This window comes from Dendrobates tinctorius, unplaced genomic scaffold (genome assembly GCF_039654945.1).
Source record: "Dendrobates tinctorius isolate UK_male_01 unplaced genomic scaffold, ASM3965494v1 ptg000134l, whole genome shotgun sequence".
Lineage (NCBI taxonomy): Eukaryota > Metazoa > Chordata > Amphibia > Anura > Dendrobatidae > Dendrobates > Dendrobates tinctorius.
In genome coordinates, this window is record NW_027361802.1 from 14,415,624 (window position 1) to 14,441,642 (window position 26,019).

At 46.0% G+C, this 26,019-nt stretch overlaps 1 protein-coding gene across 1 annotated transcript in view; it reads left to right on the forward strand.

Annotated features, from left to right (window-relative positions):
• The window catches only part of LOC141048288 (transmembrane channel-like protein 1), a 397,123-nt gene that overhangs the window by 328,644 nt on the left and 42,460 nt on the right, over nucleotides 1–26,019 (forward strand). Inside the window, exons 12-13 of the mRNA XM_073543738.1 lie at nucleotides 6,599–6,778; nucleotides 6,864–7,013. Of these exons, the coding sequence (XP_073399839.1) occupies nucleotides 6,599–6,778; nucleotides 6,864–7,013 (330 nt within the window). The remainder of the gene's footprint in view (nucleotides 1–6,598; nucleotides 6,779–6,863; nucleotides 7,014–26,019) is intronic.

Consider the following 26,019-nt stretch of genomic DNA (forward strand, 5'->3'; position numbering starts at 1 on the left):
GTATTAGCTATCCCTCCTAGCTTTGTGTCATCAGCAAATTTAATCAGTTTACCCTTAATTCCTTCATCTAAATCGTTGATAAAGATGTTGAACAATACAGGGCCCAGGACAGAGCCCTGTGGTACCCCACTTGAGACATTCTTCCAACTGGATGTGCAGCCATTTACGACCACTCTTTGGGTCCGATCACTAAGCCAGTTATGAATCCACCTAACAGTTGCCTTGTCCATTCCATACTTAGTCATTTTTTCAATAAGGATTGTATGAGAGACTTTGTCAAATGCTTTGCTGAAGTCAAGATATACTATATCTACAGCATTTCCTTGATCCACCCAATCAGTGATACCGTCATAGAAGGAAATTAAGTTAGTCTGACATGACTTATTAGTTACAAACCCATGCTGACTCTGTTTAATCACTTCATTCTTATCCAGGTATTGACATACATCTTGTTTAATAATTTGTTCAAAGATCTTTCCTGGTATAGAAGTCAGACTCACCGGCCTATAGTTGCCTGGGTCCACCTTCTTCCCCTTTTTGAAGATAGGAACAACATTTGCTCTTCTCCAGTCTTCTGGCACTTCTCCTGTTCTCCAAGAATTTTCAAAGATTATGGAGAGGGGTTCAAAAATTTCTTCTGCTATCTCCTTCAGTACTCTGGGGTGTAATTCATCTGGACCTGGAGACTTGAATTCATTTAGGTTAGCTAAGTGTTTCCTCACTATCTTTCTGTTTATAGATATCCTGGATTCTTCTATTCCCTTAATAGGACAGTGAATAACAGTTGATGTTGCATTTCCTTTCTGAGAGAAAACAGATGCAAAATAGGAATTTAAAAGTTCAGCCTTCTCAACATCCTGTCTTACCATTTCATCATTTTCATCCTGTAAAAATCCTATAGCATCTTTGACTTTTCTTTTACTTTTGACATATCCCCAAAATCCTTTATTATTGCTTTTGACATCTCTTGCAAGCCTCAGTTCATTTTCAGCTTTAGATAATCTGATTTGTGCCCTGCAGGTTCTGCAGACAGCATTATATTCTTCTTTAGATATGCCTCCCTCTTTCCATTTTATAAACATTTTTTTCTTCCTTTTTAGCATGTGCTTAAGTTCTGTGTTCATCCATCCTGGTTTCCTTAAATGCTTCCTATTCTTCCCTCTTTTCGGAATTGTTAACAACTGTGCTTTGAGAATTTCATTTTTCAAGATTTCCCATCCTTCCTGGACATTTTTGTCTTTAAGGATATCCAGCCATTGGATCCCTCCAATTCTCTTTCTGAATCCCTTAAAATCTGCCTTTCTGAAATCTAACCTTGACGTCTGAGTCTTCACAGGTCTTCCACCTCTAGTAATCCAAAATTCTAAAATAGCATGGTCGCTACCTCCTAGGGTCCCAGCCACTTTTACCTCCTCAACCATTTCCTCCCTGTTTATAAGGATTAGATCCAAGGTAGCAGTTCCCCTTGTTTTCTCCCTTACCTTTTGGAAGATAAAGTTGTCAGCAAGAGAGGATAAGAATTTCCTTGACCTGTTAGTTTTGCCTGAGAGAGATTCCCAACAAATGTCTGGATAGTTGAAATCTCCCATGACAACTATGTCATATTTTTTGGAGAACTTGGCCATCTGATGCATAAAGAGTTCATCTATATCTTCGGCTTGCACAGGCGGCCTGTAGTAAATGCCTACAATGGTGTCCTTTCCATTGTTCTGTCCTTGTATTCTTACCCAAACAGTTTCCACAGAACTCCCAGTCTCTGAAGCTTCAATCTCTGTGCAGATATACGCGTTTCGAACATACAATGCGACACCCCCTCCTCGTTTATCAAGTCTGTTTCTTGCAAATAAGTTGTATCCTTCTAGTCTTGTATTCCAATCATGTGTATTGTTCCACCAAGTTTCAGTGATTCCAATTACATCATATTTCTGTTCCTGTGTTAGTAGTTCCAATTCTCCTTGTTTGTTGCCCATGCTTTGTGCATTAGTATAGAAACATTTTAGTTTGTGATTGGTTTCTCTTTCTCCAATATGTTTATTAATTAGATTCTTTCGTCTTTGTTCTTCCTTTCCACTTCTAATAGCAGAGTTCTCAATAGCATTTGTCAGGTGTATGGCTTTTTCTGGTCTTTTGCTTCCCTTCCCATGTTGTTCTAGTTTAAAGCTCTCCTTACAAGTGTAGCAAGGCGACTTCCAAATACATGCTTTCCAGTCTTCGTAAGGTGCACCCCATCTCTAGCAAGTAGTCCATCGTATAAGTAGTTCACTCCGTGATCCAGAAATCCAAATCGTTGCTGACGGCACCATCGACGTAGCCAGTTGTTCACCTGCAGAATCTTATTCCACCTCCTTGTTCCATGGCCATCCACTGGGAGGATGGAAGAGAAGACCACCTGCGCTCCCAGTTCTTTCACTTTCTTGCCTAAGTCTTCAAAGTCTCTGCAGATGATTTCCAGGTCGTTTCTTGCGGTGTCATTTGTCCCCACATGTAGTAGCAGGAATGGGTAGTCATCTGTAGGTCTGAAGAGTCCTGATATCCTGTCAGACACATCTTTAATTTTTGCACCTGGAAGACAGCACATTTCTCTTGTAGTTATATCCGGTCTGCAGATAGCGGCCTCTGTTCCTCTCAGCAGGGAATCCCCCATGACCACCACTCTCCGTTTCTTCTTCACAACATTTTTCTTTCTCCATCCAGGAGGACTCTGAGGGCGTACAAGGTTGCTGTTTGTTGGCAAAGTCTTATCCTGATGTATTTCTTCATCGTTTTCCTGCGTGAGAGCCTGGTACTGGTTCCTGAGCAGTATGGGTGCTGACTGCCTCCTGATCCTCCTGCTTCTCTGGGTCACATGTCTCCATTCCTCTGTTTCTTCAGGTGCACTTCGAATTTCTTCTCTTTCTGTAACATGAAGAGATAATTCTGCTCTGTCCAAGAACTCTTCACCTTCCTTAATGATCTTCAACGTAGCTAACCTCTCTTCGAGATTTTGCAACTTTTCCTCCAACAGGGACACAAGCTTGCATTTGTGGCATGTGAAGTTTGGCTTTTCCACTGGTAAATCTGTGAACATGTAGCAAGAAATGCAGCTCACCAAATGGCTCCTGGCCTCTTCCATCTTGAGATTTCTTAAAAACGATGAAAGATGAGCCAAATTTCCTCTTTTCAGCTGCAACGGCCAAAACCCAGTGATCGTTGAGCTCACGGAGACTCTTCACTTATCCCAGAAGGCACTGGGAATATGCAAATGATCTCCTCAAGACTCTTCCCCTGGTTTTCCGATTTCCTCTTTTCAGCTGCAACGGCCAAAACCCAGTGATCGTTGAGCTCGCGGAGACTCTTCACTTATCCCAGAAGGCACTGGGAATATGCAAATGATCTCCTCAAGACTCTTCCCCTGGTTTTCCGATTTCCTCTTTTCAGCTGCAACGGCCAAAACCCAGTGATCGTTGAGCTCGCGGAGACTCTTCACTTATCCCAGAAGGCACTGGGAATATGCAAATGATCTCCTCAAGACTCTTCCCCTGGTTTTCCGATTTCCTCTTTTCAGCTGCAATGGCCAAAACCCAGTGATCGTTGAGCTCGCGGAGACTCTTCACTTATCCCAGAAGGCACTGGGAATATGCAAATGATCTCCTCAAGACTCTTCCCCTGGTTTTCCGATTTCCTCTTTTCAGCTGCAACGGCCAAAACCCAGTGATCGTTGAGCTCGCGGAGACTCTTCACTTATCCCAGAAGGCACTGGGAATATGCAAATGATCTCCTCAAGACTCTTCCCCTGGTTTTCCGATTTCCTCTTTTCAGCTGCAACGGCCAAAACCCAGTGATTGTTGAGCTCGCGGAGACTCTTCACTTATCCCAGAAGGCACTGGGAATATGCAAATGATCTCCTCAAGACTCTTCCCCTGGTTTTCCGATTTCCTCTTTTCAGCTGCAACGGCCAAAACCCAGTGATCGTTGAGCTCGCGGAGACTCTTCACTTATCCCAGAAGGCACTGGGAATATGCAAATGATCTCCTCAAGACTCTTCCCCTGGTTTTCCGATTTCCTCTTTTCAGCTGCAACGGCCAAAACCCAGTGATCGTTGAGCTCGCGGAGACTCTTCACTTATCCCAGAAGGCACTGGGAATATGCAAATGATCTCCTCAAGACTCTTCCCCTGGTTTTCCGATTTCCTCTTTTCAGCTGCAACGGCCAAAACCCAGTGATCGTTGAGCTCGCGGAGACTCTTCACTTATCCCAGAAGGCACTGGGAATATGCAAATGATCTCCTCAAGACTCTTCCCCTGGTCACATAGTAATTCAGGCAGGGAAGGCCCAATACTCTTCGTGGTCTTTTCCTAGGACCTCCCATCTCTTCACGCCCTTCTTCTCCCCGCCAGCGGCCATTTCTAATGTCCATTTTACAGTCTATTAAATTGAGTCTTCTGCACATTTTCAAAAGTTCAAAGTCTCACACATTTCAGGCGCACAGAACCCGATGGTATCGGGTCTCGTCATCCTGTTCGTGATGCCAAATTTGGGTCACCCTCCCAGGGCTGTGGGGTACTCGGTACCGGGCCGGTGTCAGGGGGAAATGTGTCACAGCAGCGGTGACCCGGTCCGTGACCCTGGGCGCCCAAATCATTGGTGGTTTGTGATATAGTTTATGTGATAGTTCGTGACGCCACCTGTGGTGCTTGGCAAGCAAGATGTTAAGCCAACGCTGCGTGCAGATCCTCTGGGGCTGATGGTGTGTTGCAGCAAAGATGCTGTAGCTCCCCACAGGTGAAGCTGTAACCCCAGGGCAGTGTAATTGCGATAGATGAGGATAGGAGCAGGCAGTATGAGGAATGCTGGTACTCAGATGTAGCGGTGCTGATGGTGTTAGCGCACAAATGAATGGAAGACACCAGGTCTTGCAGTTCCAAAGCTTTACTCACAGTCTGTGGTACACACTGGTGCCAGCCTCCGTGCCATGTCCTCCAGGGCAGAGACTCAATCAACCTCCCGGGCAAGTCAGGATTCTCCTCTCCAACACTCCACCAACATGTACCTTTCCTGAACGACTCCTCTAATGCGCCTTAAGGTGTGGAGAGCTCTAGTACCATGGTACTCTGAAGTTCCTCCTGTCAGATGTTCCTAACAACTCTACTCATATGGCAGACAGCTGTAGCCTCTTTCGAGGACTCCCTTCTCCGGAGTCCTGGCTCTCTATTCAGTTGCTGTTGTGCCCCAAGTCTTAGATGTGAGTAGTGCATTTACAGCCAACTACTCCACTGGTGTCTGCTGCAGAACCATAAGTGTCTATACAACCTCGGGGACTGGGCCCCGGCCTTGCGCTGAGAACCTATAGGCAGGGTTCCTTTTCCAACCCACGTCTCCTCTCTGTTCTCCTACTCCTTTGTTCCGCACTGTTCTTTCTCTCTTTTATGGAAGCTTAGGTTGCAGTTCTACATCCTTCTCCTTCTGTTCCTTTCCCGTGCCAGCTGGCTCAGATCACTGAGGCAGCTGCAGCACTTCTTCTCCTCGGACCCGTCCTCAGACTCTCCTGACGGACTGTCCTTCTCTCGCCTGACCTCCCGTCAGACTGACCTCCCAGACTGAACCTGTAATTCTAAACCTTTCCAAACTTTTATATGAATCTCAACTCCACCCACCTCCCAGCACATCCAGTGTTCCAAGCAGGGAACCACCAGAGGTGCTCTGCTACTCTCTAAGCACTGAGCCGCAATATGATTGTGCAGAACTACCCTGTTGAGTGGGGTGCGACTGTTGGAGTGTGGAAAGGAGCTCCCAACTTACCTAGGTGGTGGGGCACTACACCTTAGGAGAAGGTGCAGTACCTCTGTGGCGCCTGAGCCTCAGGGGCGCCACACATATATTACGGAGCCATAGATATTCTATATGACACAGTTTAGTGGCTTTTTTTTAGGGTGAACCTCTCAGTGGAGCATGCCGCATTTTATTGTGTTAGAGACCTACAAAGTTTAGTATGATCCTGTGGATTTCTATTAGTGTTGGACTTTAACACTGTACAACATGGAGGATTAACTTTCTAGTAATATAGTTATACCCATTGTCCATAGGCAGATTAACCTGAAAAACATGCAAGTAAAACTGATTAACCTGACATAATTTTCTCCCTCACAAAATATTGAAATTTATAGAATACCGTTTCTGTTCTGGGGCTTGGAATCACTGCAGTCATTCATTGTGGCAGAAGCCAATGACCAATGTCATGTTACAGGTGCTTCTCACAAAAATCATTTTTTAAGCTGGTGTTATAAAGTATTATAATTTACTGAGGTAATGATTTGGGGTTTTCATTGGCTGTAAGCCATAATCATCAACATTAGCAGAAATAAACACATGAAATAGATCACTCTGTTTGTAATGACTCTATATAATATGAGCTTCACTTTTTGTATTGAAGAACTGAAATTAATTCACTTGTTGATGATATTATAATTTTTTGAGAAGCACCTGTAGATGTCGAATTATGCTTTTTGTCATGTGATAGCTCAACACCATGTTATCTGAGTCAAATAAACCTGTGCTAGATCTGTAGTAATTTAAATGAAAACCTTGATGATAAGGAGTGTGGAACTTCTTGTTTTGGCAGGTGAACACTGTCATGTCTCTGTTAGGAATGTTTTGCCCAACAATGTTCGATGTTGTCAGCGGATTAGAAAACTACCACCCTCGTATAGCTCTAAGATGGCAACTGGGCCGCATATTTGCCCTATTTTTGGGAAACCTTTACACATTCCTTATTGCTCTGATGGATGAAATAAATCTTAAGGTACAATGAATATCAATTCCTAGAGTGCAATGCTGTATTCAATTGCTTTTTACAAAACATATCAATTTTTTTCTCATTTTTCTAGCGACAAGAAGAAAAGATTGTTCAACATAATATGACACTATGGTATGCCAATCTTTTTAATGGGTCATATTCAGAAAATTCAACTGGCCAGTTTCAGGTTGACCCATCAGATGTTCCTAGGGGACCTTGCTGGGAGACGATGGTGGGCCAGGTTAGTGAATATAAAAGGTGGAATGTGTTTAGCTTAATCAATTATTTGTGAATCAACAATAGTAGATTAATGGAAATAATATAATGCACAGGTGTGAGAGCTCCCTGAAGTTAGAAAACTGGCATTGTCTGATGTTTGTGACTAGTTTGTTTGTTTGTACATTACTTTTGCATTGGTGTACTGGCTTATACATGTTTTTCTTTACTTATATGTGAATATTTACATACCCTGCTTTGTATACTTAGTGAGTATTGTTAGAATTGTCAGTCTTAATTGCTTCAACAAACAGTACGGTTAAAAAGTTTTAATGTACTGTCACACTTAGCGATGCACCAGCGATCCCGACAACGATATGACCCGGTCAGGATCGCTGGTGCATCGCTAAGTGGTCGCTACTGAGCTGTCAAACAGGCAGATCTCACCAGCGACATAGCAGCGGTCGGGGGTCGCTACTTACCTGTCAGACGAGGCGATGAAGACGTCCTCCCGCCCGCGTCCACGCGTCGCTCATCGCCACAGCAGGAAGCCCAGCAGGAAGCTGACGACGAGAAACGGCCCAGGCCGTTCTAGTGCTATTGGGTCGCCCTCACACCCAGGGCTGTGGGGTACTCGGTAGCGGGTCCAATGAGCTTCAATGGGAGATGTCACGGCAGCTGTGACCCGGCCCGTGGCCCTTGGCGCCCATTGTAAAAGGGGTTGTTTCAGTGTGCTTATGCTGATGAAAGTTTATAAGTGATTTGTGACGCCACCTGTGGTGTTCGGCAATGAAGATGTAAGCCAACACTGCAGACAGTAGTCCCAGGGCAGATTAGGTGAAGTGACACGTAGACGGTGTAGTGTCAGGCGCAAGGGATGTAGTGGTGCTGGGCAGGTTGGCGCAGGAATAAGTGGAGGACACCAGGGCATGTAGTTCCAAAGCTTTACTCACTGTCTGTTGTGCAAACAGGTGCCAACCTCCGTGCCATGTCCTCTGGGTCAGGGACTCAGTCAACCTCCAGCCAAGATGGAATACTCCTTTCCAACACTCTGCCAACATTTGCCTTTCTGAACATGTCCTCTTATAGCGCCTTTAAATAAAGTACTCCTAGTACTGAGTTACACTGGAGTTCCTCCTGTCCAATGTTCTTATGAACTCTACTTGTACGCAGACAGCTGTAGCCTGCTTTGGGGACTTCTTGCTACTAAGTCCCCACTCACTATCCAGTTGCTGTTGTGCCCCCAAGTCTTGTGTGGGAATAAAGTGGTCACTACTTCTATTCCTCCGGTGTCTGCTGCAGGACCATTAGTATCCATACAACCTCGGGGACCGGGCCCCGGCCTTGCGCTTGGAACTTCTAGGAAGGGTTCTCTTCTAACCCACGTCCTCTGTCCCTTTTACTCCTCACATTCCATACTAATCTTTCTTCCTATGGAGAATCAGGTTTTCAGTGTACATTGCTCTCTCTTTCTCCCTTTCCCGTGCCAGCAGACCAAGGTCACTGGGATCTGCTGCAGCACTTCCATCCATCTATCCCTCTCTCCAGGGATCTTCTCTACAACTCTCGAACCAACTGAACTATTGTCCTAAACTCTTCCCGCTCTTTGTAATGTAATCTAATGCCACCCACCTCCCAGCACGTTTCGTGTTCCAAGCAGGGAGCCACCAATGGGTGCTTTGCTATAATCCAAGCAGGGAGCCGCCGAAGGTGCTTTGCTAAACTACTTTGTGGTGTGGGTTGCAGGTGTTGGAGCGTGGTCAGGAGTCTCCACCTTACCTGGATGGTGGGATACCACATCTCAGGAGGAGGTGCAGTACCTCTGTGGCGACTGAGCCTCAGGGGCACCACACTATCAGGGATAACCAGCGGGGGAGCCAGTCGGAGGTAAGTATCACACTGTTATGATTGAGTCACCGAGGAGGAAAAAACAGAACACAAGCTCAGCCCAGAAAAACAGAGAGGTTGGAAACTAGCGGATTGCAGACCCCTAATCCTATCAGACAACTAGCAGTAGCCGTGGAGTGTTGCTACGGTGATCCTAGACACCTCGTCACAGCCGGAGATCTACATAAGCCTAAAGAGAGAAAAGGGAAAAACTGACTGCCCCAGAGCAGACCCCAAAGCAATAGGCAGCCCCCAACATATAATGACGGTGAAGCAAGATGAAAACACTAACACAGATAGAAAGATAGGTTGAGCAAACGATGGGGCCCAAGCTAACTAAAAAGGACAGGATAGAAAAGCTGCTGTCTGCAATCCGAGAAAACCCTGCTAAAAAATATTACCAACACAACTGATAGGAAAAAGGACCCTGAAGTCACTAGACTTCAAACACTATATCAGTACTCAGAATATTCTGGAAGCAGAGCAAAAGAGAACACTGATCAAGGAAAAAGAATCCAGCACACCCCCGTCCGGGGATGGCTGAACTCCAAAAAACAAGGTAAACAAAACCAAAACTAATAAGTTCAATAGCAGAGCAAAAGCTTATCTTTGGGAAGCAGGAATCAGACTGATCTCCAAGAATCCAGCAGAGAAATCACCAGCAACTCAGAAGGGCGTCGGCTGCCTTATATCCAGTCAGAAGTTCCCGTTACCCAGTCACCCTCCACCTGATCAGGTGTTTGGTAATCAGCCTCACTACCTTTCTTCACCAGAAGAGGGAGATCCTCGGACACAAAAGATGAATGAACAGATGAGCTCACAACAGTACCTCCCCCTTGAGGAGGGGTCACCGAACCCTCATCCAAGCCACTAGGCCGATCAGGATGAGCTCGATGAAAAGCACGCACCAATCTTTCAGCATGAATATCCGAGGCAGAGACCCAGGAATTATCCTCCTGACCATAACCCTTCCATTTAACCAAATACTGGAGTCTCCGTCTAGCCAGACGGGAATCCAGTATCTTCTCTACCTCATATTCCATGTTACCTTCAACCAACACAGGGTCAGGAGGTGCCGCCATAGGAACCACTGGTTCAACAAACCTCTTCAACAAGGACTTATGAAACACATTATGAATCTTAAATGTGACAGGAAGAGCCAACCGAAAAGAGACATTATTAATAATCTCCAAAATCTTGTAAGGTCCAATAAATCTAGGTTTAAACTTTGGAGAAGCCACTTTCATAGAGATATTCTTTGATGACAACCAGACCATATCACCCACCTTAAACCGGGGACCAATGATCTATGCCGGTTAGAAAACCGCTGGGCCTTTTCCTGGGAAAGAGACAACTTATCCACCACTTGGTCCCAAATCTGCTGCATTCTTTCCACCACAGTGTCAACCCCTGGACAGGTAGAAGACTCCACCTGCCCTGAAGAAAATCAAGGATGAAACCCAAAGTTACAGAAAAAGGGTGACATCAAAGTGGCAGAACTAGCTCTATTATTTAAAGCAAATTCGGCCAAGGGTAAAAATGAGACCCAATCATCCTGATCAGCAGATATAAAACATCTCAAATAAGCCTCCAAAGTCTGGTTTGTTCTCTCCGTCTGCCCATTGGTCTGAGGGTGAAATGCAGAGGAGAAGGACAACTGAATTCCCAACTTGGAACAAAAGGTCCTCCAGAATCTAGAGACAAACTGAACTCCTCTGTCCGATACAATGTTCTCAGGAATCCCGTGCAAGCAAACCACCTGTTGCAAAAACAAGGGCACCAACTCTGAGGAAGATGGCAACTTAGGGAGTGGTACAAGATGGACCATCTTAGAGAATCTATCACAAATCACCCAGATAACAGTCATCCTCTGAGAGACAGGCAGATCAGAAATAAAATCCATTGAAATATGGGTCCATGGCCTCCTGGGCACCGGCAAAGGCATCAACAACCCACTAGAACGAGAACAAGGCTTAGAATCATAGAATCATAGAATCATAGAATCGTAGAGTTCGAAGGGACCTCCTGGGCCATCTGGTCCAACCTCCTGCTCAAAGCAGGATTCGCTAAATCATCCCACTCAGATGTCTGTCCAGCCTGTGTTTGAAGACTTCCATTGAAGGAGAACTCACCACTTCTCGTGGCAGCTTGTTCCACTCATTGATCACTCTAACTGTCAAAAAGTTTTTTCTAATATCTAATCTGTGTCTCCTCCCATTCAGTTTCATCCCATTGCTTCTAGTCTTTCCTTGTGCAAATGAGAATAAAGTTGATCCTTCTACAATGTGACAGCCCTTTAGATATTTGTAGACAGCTATTAAGTCTCCTCTCAGTCTTCTCTTTTGCAAACTAAACAATCCCAAATCCTGCAACCTTTCCTCATAAGACAGGGTTCGCAGACTGGTCACCATTCTGGTTGCTCTTTTCTGAACTTGCTCCAGTTTGTTGATGTCTTTTTTAAAATGTGGTGCCCAATAGCTTAGATCGGGAGCAAGTCCCACAGGACTGCACAAAATTTCTGTCATCACGAGACAAGGCAGGCCACCAAAAAGACCAACTCACCAAATCTCTAGTACCACAAATACCTGGATGACCAGCCAAAGCGGAGCAATGAACCTCAGACATCACTTTCCTCCTCCACTGGTCAGGAACATACAACCTACCACTGGGACAACGCTTATCCTCCTGAAACTTCTCCAGAGCACGTCTCAAATCAGGCGAGATGACAGAAAGAACCACCCCCTCACCTAAGATGGTAGCAGGCTTGGTCACAATAGGAGAATCGGCCAAAAGACTCCTAGAGAGGGCATCAGCCTTAACGTTCTTAGTGCCCGGGAGAAAGGAGACCACAAAATCAAAACGTGTGAAAAACAAGGCCCACCTGGCCTGTCTCAGATTCAAGCGTTTAGCCGACTCAAGGTAGATCAAATTCTTGTGGTCAGTGAGGACCACAACTTGATGTCTAGCTCCCTCCAACCAATGTCTCCACTCCTCAAATGCCAGCTTTATGGCCAACAGTTCTCGATTCCCCACATCATAGTTGTGTTCCGAAGGAGAGAACTTTCGGGAAAAGAAGGCACAGGGGTTCATTTTAGATGTTACAGGATCTTTTTGGGACAAAACAGCTCCTGGACCAGTCTCTGAAGCATCCACCTCCACCTGAAATGGAAGTGAGACATCGGGTTGTCGCAAAACCGGAGAAGAAGTGAACCTCCGCTTCAGCTCCTGAAAAGAAGAAACAGCCTCTGGAGACCAATTCAGCAAATCAGCGCCCTTCTTAGTCAAATCAGTCAACGGTTTGGCAATAACAGAAAAGTTGGCTATAAACTTATGATAAAAATTAGCAAAACCCAAAAACTTCTGGAGAGCCTTCAAAGAAGTGGGCTGCACCCAATCATAAATGGCCTGTACCTTGGCCAGGTCCATTTCAATAGTTGACGGAGACAAAATAAATCCCAAAAATGAAATCCTCTGTACACCAAAAAGACATTTCGATCCCTTAACATACAGGGAGTTTTCCCTCAAAATCCGGAACACAGTCCGAACATGTTCCACATGAGAATCCCAATCCCTGGAAAAGATCAAAATATCATCCAAATAGATGATCAGAACCTTATCCACAAAGTCCCGGAAAATATCATTCATGAAGCACTGGAAGACAGAAGGGGCATTAGTGAGCCCAAAAGGCATCACCAGGTACTCAAAATGTCCCTCCGGAGTATTAAACGCCATCTTCCATTCATCACCATGCTTAATGCGAATAAGATTATACGCCCCCTGAGGTCAAGCTTGGTAAACCAGCAAGCACCTTCAACTCTAGAAAATAGGTCAGAAATCAGGGGTAACGGATACTGATATTTAACAGTAATTTTGTTAAGGGAGCGATAGTCAATACAGGGCCTTAATGAACCATCCTTCTTGGCCACAAAAAAAAACCTAGCACCCAAGGGTGAAGAGGATGGTCTAATATGACCCTTCTCCAATGACTCCTTAATATAAGAACGCATAGCCTCATGTTCGGGTACAGATAAATTAAAAAGTCGACCCTTGGGAAATTTACACCCCGGACTCAGCTCAATTGCACAGTCATAACTCCTATGAGGAGGCAAAGATGCAGACTTACTCTCACTAAACACATCATAAAAATCAGCCAAATAGTCAGGAACCTCATGCGACTGGGGAGAGGTGGAGAAAACAGGAGTGTCACTAAGAGCACACCGACAAACCCAACTCACCACAGACACAGATTTCCAATCCAAAGTTGGATTATGGATTTGCAACCAGGGAACCCCAGCACGATGGTATCATGCAAATTATGCAACACCAAAAATCTGCAATTTTCTTGATGGTCTGGGGCGACCCGCATTACCACCTGGGTCCAAAACTGAGGTTTATTCTTCGCCAAAGGAGTAGCATCAATACCCCTCAAAGGAATAGGCATCCGCAGGGGTGTCATAGGGAAACCACAACGTTTAGCAAAATCTAAATCCATTAGGTTCAAGGCTGCTCCTGAATCCACAAAGGCTTTAGCAGAAAATGTGGACAGGGAGCAGATCAGAGTAATTACCAGAAGAAACTTAGGTTGTACACCACCTACAGCAAATGTGTGCGCAAAACGTTTCTCTCGTTTAGGGCAGACAGAAATAATATGAGAGGCATCTCCACAGAAAAAACACTGCTTATTACGCCTTCTGAACTCCTGACGTTGCGCCCTAGACAAAACTCTATCACATTGCATAGGTTCAGACATTTGTTCAACAGGTGGCAGCATTTCCCATATAATTTTACGTTCACGTAAACGCCGATCAACCTGAATGGCTAATGACATAGAATCGTCAAGACCAGAGGGAACAGGAAATCCCACCATAGTATCTTTTACGGTTTCTGATAAACCCTTCTGAAAGAGAGCCTCCAAGGCACCATCATTCCAAGTGGTGAAGACCACCCACTTTTGGAATTTTTGACAGTACAGTTCTGCAGAATCTTGACCCTGGCTCAATGCCAACAGGGTCTTTTCAGCTTGATCAATCGCATTAGGTTCATCATACAACAACCCCAAGGCCTGAAAAAATGCATCCACATTAGTTAGAATAGGATCATCTGGTACTAAAGAAAACGCCCAATCCTGGGGATTGCCGCGCAGCAAGGAGATGACAATCTTAACCTGCTGCGCAGAGCTCTCCGATGAGTTAGGCTTCAAGGCAAGAAATAATTTACAATTATTCTTAAAATTCAAAAATTTAGACTGATCCCCAAAAAACACATCAGGAGTGGGGATTTTTGGTTCAGCAGCGTGTGAACGAGCAAGATAGGCAGAAATTCCCCGCACCTCAGCAGCAAGCTGCTCCACATGATCAGACAATTGCTAAAACTCCATCAATAAAAAAAAATATTCCTCCTACGGCCTCAGATAAAAAGAGGAAAAAATATACACACACAAAAAAAAATTCTGACACCTTTTTTTTTTCTTTTTTTTAAACAATTCCTTCCTGCTTTTGAGTACCCTAGAATCTGCGGTATGGCTGGTGATTCTGTTATGATTGAGTCACCGAGGAGGAAAAAACAAAACACAAGCTCAGCCCAGAAAAACAGAGAGGTTGGAAACTAGCGGATTGCAGACCCCTAATCCTATCACACAACTAGCAGTAGCCGTGGAGTGTTCCTACGGTGATCCTAGACACCTCGTCACAGCCGGAGATCTACATAAGCCTAAAGAGAGAAAAGGGAAAAACTGACTGCCCCAGAGCAGACCCCAAAGCAATAGGCAGCCCCCAACATATAATGACGGTGACGCAAGATGAAAACACTAACACAGATAGAAAGATAGGTTGAGCAAACGATGGGGCCCAAGCTAACTAAAAAGGACAGGATAGAAAAGCTGCTGTCTGCAATCCGAGAAAACCCTGCTAAAAAATATTACCAACACAACTGATAAGCAAAAAGGACCCTGAAGTCACTAGACTTCAAACCCTATATCAGTACTCAGAATATTCTGGAAGCAGAGCAAAAGAGAACACTGATCAAGGAAAAAGAATCCAGCACACCCCTGTCCGGGGATGGCTGAACTCCAAAAAACAAGGTAAACAAAACCAAAACTAATAAGTTCAATAGCAGAGCAAAAACTTATCTTTGGGAAGCAGGAATCAGACTGGTCTCCAAGAATCCAGCAGAGAAATCACCAGCAACTCAGAAGGGCTTCGGCTGCCTTATATCAAGTCAGAAGTTCCCGTTACCCAGTCACCCTCCACCTGATCAGGTGTTTGGTAATCAGCCTCACTACCTTTCTTCACCAGAAGAGGGAGATCCTCGGACACAAAAGATGAATGAACAGATGAGCTCACAACACACACATAGCGATATCGCTAGCAATATCGCTGCTACGTCACAAAACCAGTGACGTTCTAGCGATATTGCTAGCAATATCGCTTAGTGTGACGGGCCCTTTAGGCAGGTGTAATAAAAAAAAAATGCTGCGACTAGACATGGGCGGAATGATTCAGACTGATCCCTGGGACTCCAATATATCAGCCAAATCAGTAATCTCTGGCCACTTAATGGTAAACTCGCAAATCTCTTATCTTCCAGGATCCCCGATGCAGCTTTTGTTTAGCCAGGCTGGCATGACTTCATTTGTATGTCACACCGCAATGATGGGATTGCATCGGCCTAAGGAATCAAAAGCTGACAAGGACGATGGAACAGAATTCCACAAATCAATTCATCGATCTCTAGCTGCAACATAAGAATGCTTTAAAAAAATGTTATTGCTTTATTTTTATCAATTAACAAAATACATGGCAATAAACAAAGGAGAAATGTATATCAGATCAATGATTGATGTGATCAAAACAATTCTTTTAACAACACTTGCACACCGTTTTTGAAGGAATTCAGTATTGAGGTTATCGGTAAACACTTCAGCGAATCCTTCTATCTCTTTACGTAATCACACACACAGACTCGATGATGGTCAGGGCTTTGTGGTGGCTATATTACCACAAGATAGTTCACAATTTATTTACTTTACTGGCTTATACAGCACCATTAATTCCACAGTACTTTACCGGCATTATCATCACTTTACTCATTGGGGCTCACAATCTAAATTTCCTATCAACATGTCTTTGGAGTGTGGGAAAAACCAATAAACGTGAAAAGACCACACATAAACACTGGGAAAACATTGAAGATGCTGTCCTTGGTGGAATTTGAAGCAAAGACACCAAAGCTGCAAGGCAACTGTGCTAACCACTGAGCCACCATATTTGCCGATTGGTTGTGTGTTTGGAGTTATTGTCCTTCTGCAGAATAAATACCTCCCTATTGATATTATCCTACAAGTGACATGGAGTTCAAGTTCATATATATAAGTATATCAAATTTTATTAGATCAAAATATAACATATACAGGCAGACAGAGTACAAATAATCAAAAAAAAGACAGTCATAGGTGGTGTAAGTCCAATTATGTATGAACAATATTTTGTGTATAAGAATGACAATATATCATTGTCCCCATATGATAATATAAGTGTAGATATAGGAAGGTTTCAGTATGTTCCTTATATCAAAACAATTAATTCTATTAAAGTGCATGTGCATCAAAGCATGGAAGCATGATCCAAAACCATTATAAACCACGCTCTATATCACAGTCTAATATAAAGCACCAAAATAAGTGGCAATGTAAAAGTATGTAATAAAAGGAAGCCCACGCAAAACTTGAGTTGGGGTCCACACGGGTTTATGGTGGGTAAGGGGTACTATCTACTATAGTATTAAACCTTTTGGTCCCTTTTACCCTTTTTTACATTGTTGTATTAGCATTTTCAACACCAAGAAACAAATAATATTGAGGACCGTAGACTCAGTGGCCAGCCAAGGAAACTTAGTACAGTAGATGAAATGCACATCATGCTTACTTTCTTTCAAAATAGGGAGATGTCCAGCAGTTTCATTAACTCAGAATTGATAATAATCAGTGTGACCCAAGTACACCCATCTGCTATTTGAAGAAGTTTGGTCAGAAGTAATCTTCATGGAAGAATTGTGGCCAAAAACCATACCTTTCACATAAAAACTAGGCCATGTGACTAAACTACGCAAGAAAACATAAGAACTGCGGTGCAGAAAAATGGCTTTGATTGCAACAGAAATCAGAAAAAGTTGTAATAATGAGTTTCTGCAGGCAACAGTGAAGCATGGTGGAGGTTCCTTTCAAATTTGATGTAGAATTTCAGCAAATGGAGTTGGAGATTTGATCAAAACTAATGGTGTCCTCGCTTCTCAGAAATATAGGTAGGTACTTGGCCGTCATGCATTTCCATCAGGAAAGTGTCTGATTGGCTCCAAATTTATTTTGCAGCAGAAAAGCAATCCCAAATGCAGCTAATATAATTTAGAACAATATTCGATGATATGTTGCCCACAAAGCCTTGATATCAACATCATCGAGTCTGTCTGAGATTACATGAAGAGACAGAATGATTTTTTTTTTACACAATCCTACATCAACAGAAGATCTGTGGTTAGATCTCCAGGATGTTTAGAACAACCTGCGTGCCAAATGTGGTCAAAAACTGTGTGCAAATGTAACTAGAAGAATTGGTGATTTTAAGCTGTTTTGATTTCTACTTTGTTCATTCATTTTGCATTTTGTTAAATGAGAAAAAATAAATATTAACTCTTTATTTTTGAATGCACTCTTACTTTGCAGCATTTTTCTATACCTGACTAAGACATGCACAGTGCAGTAGATATTTCTTGTTTTTTACACCAAGTTGGTCACTTGTCATCTTCTGTCTGTATAAATTCTCTTTTAATGGGTTTATATGTATTTTATACAATAATATATTTTAAATTGTATTATTGCCTTATATGTTTCCTCTGTGATTGGCATGTAGTACATACGGTGGAATGTAAAAGTTTGAGCACCCCTTGTCAAAATCACTGTTATTGTGAACAATTAAGCAACTTGAAGATGAAATGATCACTAAAAGGGTGTGAGACAGTGAGGGGAATCCATATATCCCATGATACCGAGGAACACTCTGTTTATACCTAATTTTGCTGGGAGACTGGCACTTCTGACTGATCTCTTAAAGGTACAGAAGTCGGTCATGGTTCATTCCAGTCCTTCCAGTCCATGAAGTCGGCGCTGTGCAGACAGCCTATCCTTATCTATCCCAACTTGAGGAACGGGTTTATCGTGCAAATGGATGCCTCTGAGCTAGGGCTACGAGCGGTTTTGTTGCAAGAGGTGAACGGAGAAGAACATCCGGTCACCTATTTAAGCAGGAAACTTACCCCGGCAAAGAAAAATTACAGCGTAGTGGAAAAGGAGTGTTGGCCATTAAGTGAGTCTTGGAGTCCCTAGTCTACTATTTACTGGTGCAACAGTCGGGCTGGTGACAGACTACTCATCGCTAGTTTGGATGAGAAGTGCTAAGGAAAGGAATGCTTGGGTCACTAGATTGTTTCTGTCCTTGCAAAATTGTATTTTTTCCAGTGGAATATCAAGCTTGGAAGTCGTAAGAAAATGTGAGTTTCCTGTAGCGGGCACCCTGTATGGTGACAGATGTTCGGCCTCATAAGTTTTAACAAAAGGGGTTTTATGTGAGACAATGAGGGGAATCACATGCGAGGGCTGTTACGTATCCCACAGAATATGCTTGGAAGCATACTGAACCGCTGCAGTGCATTGTAATCACAGCCACACCTGTGGTTACTGTGAAGATCTAGAGTTGTGGGTGTTAGTAATCACCTAGGCAGGTTAACGATGCAACAAGTTTTATTTGTATCCATACAAGCATTTCAGTAAGTCCAGGTAGATGACCCCAATGTAATGCCACCAGTCCACGGGATCAGCAACAAGTCTGTAAAAATAGTCCATGGGATAATTCCTAGGGGAATATAGATCTCACGACCGAAGCCCGAGAAAACTTAGTTCCAAGTTCGATAGTCCATTCATGGGTTCCAGGAGTGGCCTTAACTCTGCTCCTTTCGCTTCAGATCCCCAGACACAACTGCTCTCCCCCATCAAGTCTCTCAACTCCACTCCCAACCCCCTAACCAATGTACATTGAATTCACAGCCAGTGAAGTCTCCAGCCAGTCTGGAGTGGTGTGAACCCAAGTGGCCCCCCTGCCGAGAGAAAGAAAGGCACATATTCCCCCATCAGATAAGGTCATTGCATGTAAATACAACATAAATTGAGGTAACTAGTCATCTGTGCTGGGAAAGTATTTCAGTTCCTCACATTCCTCCCCCACTTTTCCAGCACGGCAAGTTTTGGGCTCCAATTAATGAAATTGACTATCCTTCTTCTGACGTCAATTTCCAGAGTTCGTGGCTTCCTCAGTCTGTCTCGATAGTCCATCAGAATTGCCGTGGTCTCTCCCACACTGGCGGGAGGTTATTTGGCATGTCGAGGTCTTCTGAAGCAGCGGGAATGAGTCCTTGGCTTCGGGTTGCGACACTGGTCCAGTGGCACACCAACCCTGCTCCTAAGTTGTTGCCCAGCAACACATCCATAGGTAGGTGTCGCACTACCCCCACATCCACCATTCCCTTGCTGTGTCCCCAGTCTAAATGTAGTCGGGCTGTCCGAATGTTCAGAGATTCTCCTCCAGCTACGTGGACTCCAATGTGCCTGGCATTCCCTGGCGAAGTGTCCCCTGCGTCCGCAGTTATGGCAGCTTAATCCACCTCGCCCTGATGTGGGCCATACTTGGGGTTTTGGGGGACCTCCCCCTCTTTTCTCGCCCCCAGCATTCCAGCCCCATTGCAGTACACTGTTCACAGGTTGGAAATGCGGATGACGTGGACCCGAATGGGCCCAGCATTCCCTGGCGAAGTGTCCCATGCGTCCACAGCTATGGCAGCTTTATCCCCCTCGCCCTGATGCTGGCCGTACTTGGGGTTTTTGGAGACCTCCTCTTTGTAGAGTACGAAATCCTCGCAGTTCCTCCTCTCGCTGGACCATGGGTCTCGCTGGCCTCTCGGGAAGCCCCTGTTCCCGACTTGCCGAAGCTATTCTCCCACACCGCCCTGGACGATTGGCAGACCAATCATCAGCCAATTCTGCAGCCTCCTCCAGACTCCGTGGTTTTCTATCCGCCACCCATTCCTTTATGTCACGTGGGAGCTTGGACATAAATTGCTCCCGCATGAATATATCCAAGACATGTTCAGCTTCCCGAGCTCCCAGTCCTTCAATCCACCGAGCACATGCTGTACGTAATGTGTTGGCAAACTCCCGGTGCGTATGTGCATTGGGCTTTTCAGTCTCCCGAAACTTCCTCCGGTAGTTTTCAGGTGTGACGGCATACCTCTCCAGTAATGCGCTGCGAATGGTAACACCTCTGATCTCCAGAAGACAAGTTATTAAAAGCTTCTCTGGCTTTCCCGGTCAAGCCAACACTCAAAAATCTTGGCCAGTCCTCAATGGACACCTCATGAAGCAGGCAGAGGTTCTCAAATAATCGAAGATGGTCATCAATACCCGTGGTGTCTTCATTAAACTGTGGTATGTCCCGGTACCTCAAAGACGCGGGTCCCTCTCTCCCATTATCCACTGTTATCTGCGCAGCGGGTGGTGGGGTTACGGCTACATGGACACCAAGATATTTGCTTATCACAGCCGCCCGTTCTCTTTCTGTGGCCCGCTCTCCTAGCGCCGCCAGCACCCGCCCAAACTCGGTCAATTGATCCTCTGCCATCGGAATGATTGCCCGCGGCTGTTGTCCGTCCACTGTGCTGTCCTCTTCAACATCTGGAATGATCTCCTCCTGTGGGTGTTCTCGATCCCACTCGTCCAAGCGTTGTATTAGGGCCATCCGGTTGTCCGCCATCGACCACTCCAGCTCTCTCCCAGAGCACAGGGCTCTCAGCTGCTCCTACTTGAGTCTCTTGTAGATGGAGTCTGCCATCTCTTCTGCCAAGTCACCATCAGTAACTTTCTCTGCTACGCTGTTCAGAGATAGGTGATCCCACCGCTGCCACCACTTGTGAAGATCTAGAGTTGTGGGTGTTAGTAATCACCTAGGCAGGTTAACGATGCAACAAGTTTTATTTGTATCCATACAAGCATTACAGTAAGTCCAGGTAGATGACCCCAATGTAATGCCACCAGTCCACGGGATCAGCAACAAGTCAGTAAAAATAGTCCATGGGATAATTCCTAGGGGAATATAGATCTCACGACCGAAGCCCGAGAAAACTTAGTTCCAAGTTCGATAGTCCATTCATGGGTTCCAGGAGTGGCCTTAACTCTGCTCCTTTCGCTTCAGATCCCCAGACACAACTGCTCTCCCCCATCAAGTCTCTCAACTCCACTCCCAACCCCCTAACCAATGTACATTGAATTCACAGCCAGTGAAGTCTCCAGCCAGTCTGGAGTGGTGTGAACCCAAGTGGCCCCCCTGCCGAGAGAAAGAAAGGCACATATTCCCCCACCAGATAAGGTCATTGCATGTAAATACAACATAAATTGAGGTAACTAGTCATCTGTGCTGGGAAAGTATTTCAGTTCCTCACATTCCTCCCCCACTTTTCCAGCACGGCAAGTATTGGGCTCCAATTAATGAAATTGACTATCCTTCTTCTGACGTCAATTTCCAGAGTTCGTGGCTTCCTCAGTCTGTCTCGATAGTCCATCAGAATTGCCGTGGTCTCTCCCACACTGGCGGGAGGTTATTTGGCATGTCGAGGTCTTCTGAAGCAGCGGGAATGAGTCCTTGGCTTCGGGTTGCGACACTGGTCCAGTGGCACACCAACCCTGCTCCTAAGTTGTTGCCCAGCAACACATCCATAGGTAGGTGTCGCACTACCCCCACATCCACCATTCCCTTGCTGTGTCCCCAGTCTAAATGTAGTCGGGCTGTCCGAATGTTCAGAGATTCTCCTCCAGCTACGTGGACTCCAATGTGCCCGGCATTCCCTGGCGAAGTGTCCCCTGCGTCCGCAGTTATGGCAGCTTAATCCACCTCGCCCTGATGTGGGCCATACTTGGGATTTTGGGGGACCTCCCCCTCTTTTCTCGCCCCCAGCATTCCAGCCCCATTGCAGTACACTGTTCACAGGTTGGAAATGCGGATGACGTGGACCCGAATGGGCCCAGCATTCCCTGGCGAAGTGTCCCATGCGTCCACAGCTATGGCAGCTTAATCCTCCTCGCCCTGATGCTGGCCGTACTTGGGGTTTTTGGAGACCTCCTCTTTGTAGAGTACGAAATCCTCGCAGTTCCTCCTCTCGCTGGACCATGGGTCTCGCTGGCCTCTCGGGAAGCCCCTGTTCCCAACTTGCCGAAGCTATTCTCCCACACCGCCCTGGACGATTAGCAGACCAATCATCAGCCAATCCTGCAGCCTCCTCCAGACTCCGTGGTTTTCTATCCGCCACCCATTCCTTTAAGTCACGTGGGAGCTTGGACATAAATTGCTCCCGCATGAATATATCCAAGACAAGTTCAGCTTCCCGAGCTCCCAGTCCTTCAATCCACCGAGCACATGCTGTACGTAATGTGTTGGCAAACTCCCGATGCGTATGTGCATTGGGCTTTTCAGTCTCCCGAAACTCCTCCGGTAGGTTTCAGGTGTGACGGCATACCTCTCCAGTAATGCGCTGCGAATGGTAACACCTCTGATTCCCAGAAGACAAGTTATTAAAAGCTTCTCTGGCTTTCCCGGTCAGGCCAACACTCAAAAATCTTGGCCAGTCCTCAATGGACACCTCAAGAAGCAGGCAGAGGTTCTCAAATAATCGAAGATGGTCATCAATACCCGTGGTGTCTTCATTAAACTGTGGTATGTCCCGGTACCTCAAAGATGTGGGTCCCTCTCTCCCGTTATCCACTGTCATCTGCGCAGCGGGTGGTGGGGTTATGGCTACATGGACACCAAGATATTTGCTTATCACAGCCGCCCGTTCTCTTTCTGTGGCCCGCTCTCCTAGCGCCGCCAGCACCCGCCCCAACTCGGTCAATTGATCCTCTGCCATCGGAATGATTGCCCACGGCTGTTGTCCATCCACTGTGCTGTCCTCTTCAACATCTGGACTGATCTCCTCCTGTGGGTGTTCTCGATCCCACTCGTCCAAGCGTTGTATTAGGGCCATCCGGTTGTCTGCCATCGACCACTCCAGCTCTCTCCCAGAGCACAGGGCTCTCAGCTGCTCCTACTTGAGTCTCTTGTAGATGGAGTCTGCCATCTCTTCTGCCAAGTCACCATCAGTAACTTTCTCTGCTGCGCTGTTCAGAGATAGGTGATCCCACCGCTGCCACCACTTGTGAAGATCTAGAGTTGTGGGTGTTAGTAATCACCTAGGCAGGTTAACGATGCAACAAGTTTTATTTGTATCCATACAAGCATTACAGTAAGTCCAGGTAGATGACCCCAATGTAATGCCACCAGTCCACGGGATCAGCAACAAGTCAGTAAAAATAGTCCATGGGATAATTCCTAGGGGAATATAGATCTCACGACCGAAGCCCGAGAAAACTTAGTTCCAAGTTCGATAGTCCATTCATGGGTTCCAGGAGTGGCCTTAACTCTGCTCCTTTCGCTTCAGATCCCCAGACACAACTGCTCTCCCCCATCAAGTCTCTCAACTCCACTCCCAACCCCCTAACCAATGTACATTGAATTCACAGCCAGTGAAGTCTCCAGCCAGTCTGGAGTGGTGTGAACCCAAGTGGCCCCCCTGCCGAGAGAAAGAAAGGCACATATTGCCCCACCAGATAAGGTCATTGCATGTAAATACAACATAAATTGAGGTAACTAGTCATCTGTGCTGGGAAAGTATTTCAGTTCCTCACAGTTACCATGCAAAATTAAAGTAAGTGTGGACTGTCAGTTTAGGAAAACCTGTCTTGGGCTTTTATTTCTGGAGAGATGTTTAGGATGGTAGTGGGAGGGATCTCTCCCTCCAGTCCGGGTCTTACAAGTTTCCCATGGCCATAGTTTTCATTTAAACCTGCAGTTAAGATTTGGGTGTGTCAGTTTGTGTTTGGTACTATAGACATATGCCTGGCTGTGTGAAGCTAACACAGACTAGAACCAGCGACGTGGGCAACCATGATAGCACCCAAGAACTTTATGGAGGTGCATGTGCCAGCGGCACTGGACTTTCTTTATTTACGTATTCCCGGCTGCCATCCGGAAGTGAGCAATTTCATGTGTGCAATATTTGGGCAATATAGGATGTTTTACTTAACAAAAATGAGAATGGGCCGAAGTAAATGTTTGGTTACCCTTCGAAATTTGCGTGCTCAGATAACTTAAAGGGAATCTGTCACCACATTTGATCTAAACTATTATGATGTGCATACAGGTTATAGACTGCTGATAAAAGTCAGACCTGTGTGTCTCCTATCAGATGCCTTGTTGCTGATAAATCTTCTTTCATCACTTTATACAACTTACAAAAAAAAACCTGTTTGGGAGAGAAGAACAGACAAATCGCGGCGCCCTAAGTGCGTAAACACAATATTGCAAGGCTTGCAGCTTGCCTCGGGTGGATCCAAGTGGAAGAGCCAGATTCAGGCTCACACAGAATGAGTAAATCAAGAAAAGCAAATCCAGCCCATGAATGGCAGCGCTTTCCAGGACTCACATCCAAAGATCATATTTCATATTTTATTATTTGATCAGGTATCATAAAAACACAGTACAAATCCTACTAGTATAAAATTACACATATACCGTATTTTTCGGATTATAAGACGCACTTTTGTTCCCCAAAATTTTAGGGGAAAGTGGGGGGTGCGTCTAATAATCCGATTGTATGCTGTAGAGGAGGGGGGGCGGCTGTGGCATGGTGTCAGGGGGCTGGGGTGGGCTAGCTGCAGGCTGCAGAGGCAGTGGGTGGTCAGTGCTCCCGCTCATTAGGCTCATATAATATTCACTGCACCCGCTGTCCATCACCTCGGGGCTGAAGCCGCACCGAGTTGGTGGACAGGGGAGCAGCGCATATTGCATGTGCCTGCACTCTCCCCTCACTGCCCCGTCACTATAGTCACCTTCTGATGATGGCTTCGTGCTCTCAGCTTCCCCCTGGCTCTTCCTGTGTCTGTGCCAATAGGACCTGTGGTCACATGACTCCCAGTGTGCAGCACTGCAGTCATGTGATGGAAGGTCCTGCAGCTACAATGAAATGCCTGTATGAGCAGCTCCTGGATGTCAGCACATACACAGGAAGAGCCGTGGGGGAGCAGGGAGCACGGAGCCATCATTGGAAGGTGAGTTAACTGTTTGTTATTTTACCATGTGCGTGCCTGCAGCACAGGGGAGCATATCCAGGATGTGATGTGGGAGCCATGTGAGTGCCAGCAGCACAGGCGGAATATCCAGGATGTGATGTGGGGGCCATGTGCATGCCAGCAGCACAAGGGGGCATATCCAGGATGGGATGTAGGACCATGTGCGTGCCAGCAGCACAGGGGGGCATATCCAGGATGGGGTGTGCGGGGCACATCCAGGATGTGATGTGGGGGCCATGTGCATGCCAGCAGCACAGGGGGCATATCCAGGATATGATGTGGGGGCTATGTGCATGCCAGCAGCACAGGGGGCATATCCAGGATGGGGTGGGCATGTGCATGCCAGTAGCACAGGGGGGCATATCCAGGATGGGATGGGGGAGCCATGTTCGTGCTAGCAGCACAGGGGGGCATTTCCAGGATGTGATGTGGGGGCCATGAGTGTGCCAGCAGCACAGGGGGGCATATCCACGATGGAATGGGGTGGCCATGTGCGTGCCAGCAGCACAGGGGGGCATATCCAGGATGGGGTGAGCGGGGCACATCCAGGATGTGATGTGGGGGCCATGTGCATGCCAGCAGCACAGGGGGGCATATCCAGGATATGATGTGGGGGCCATGTGCATACCAGCAGCACAGGGGGGCATATCCAGGATGGGATGGGGTGGGCATGTGCATGCCAGCAGCACAGGGGGGCATATCCAGGATGGGATGGGGGAGCCATGTACGTGCTAGCAGCACAGGGGGACATTTCCAGGATGTGATGTGGGGGCCTTGAGTGTGCCAGCAGCACAGGGGGGCATATCCAGGATGGGACGGGGTGGCCATGTGCATGCCAGCAGCACAGGGGGGCATATCCAGGATGGGATGGGGTGGGCATGTGCTT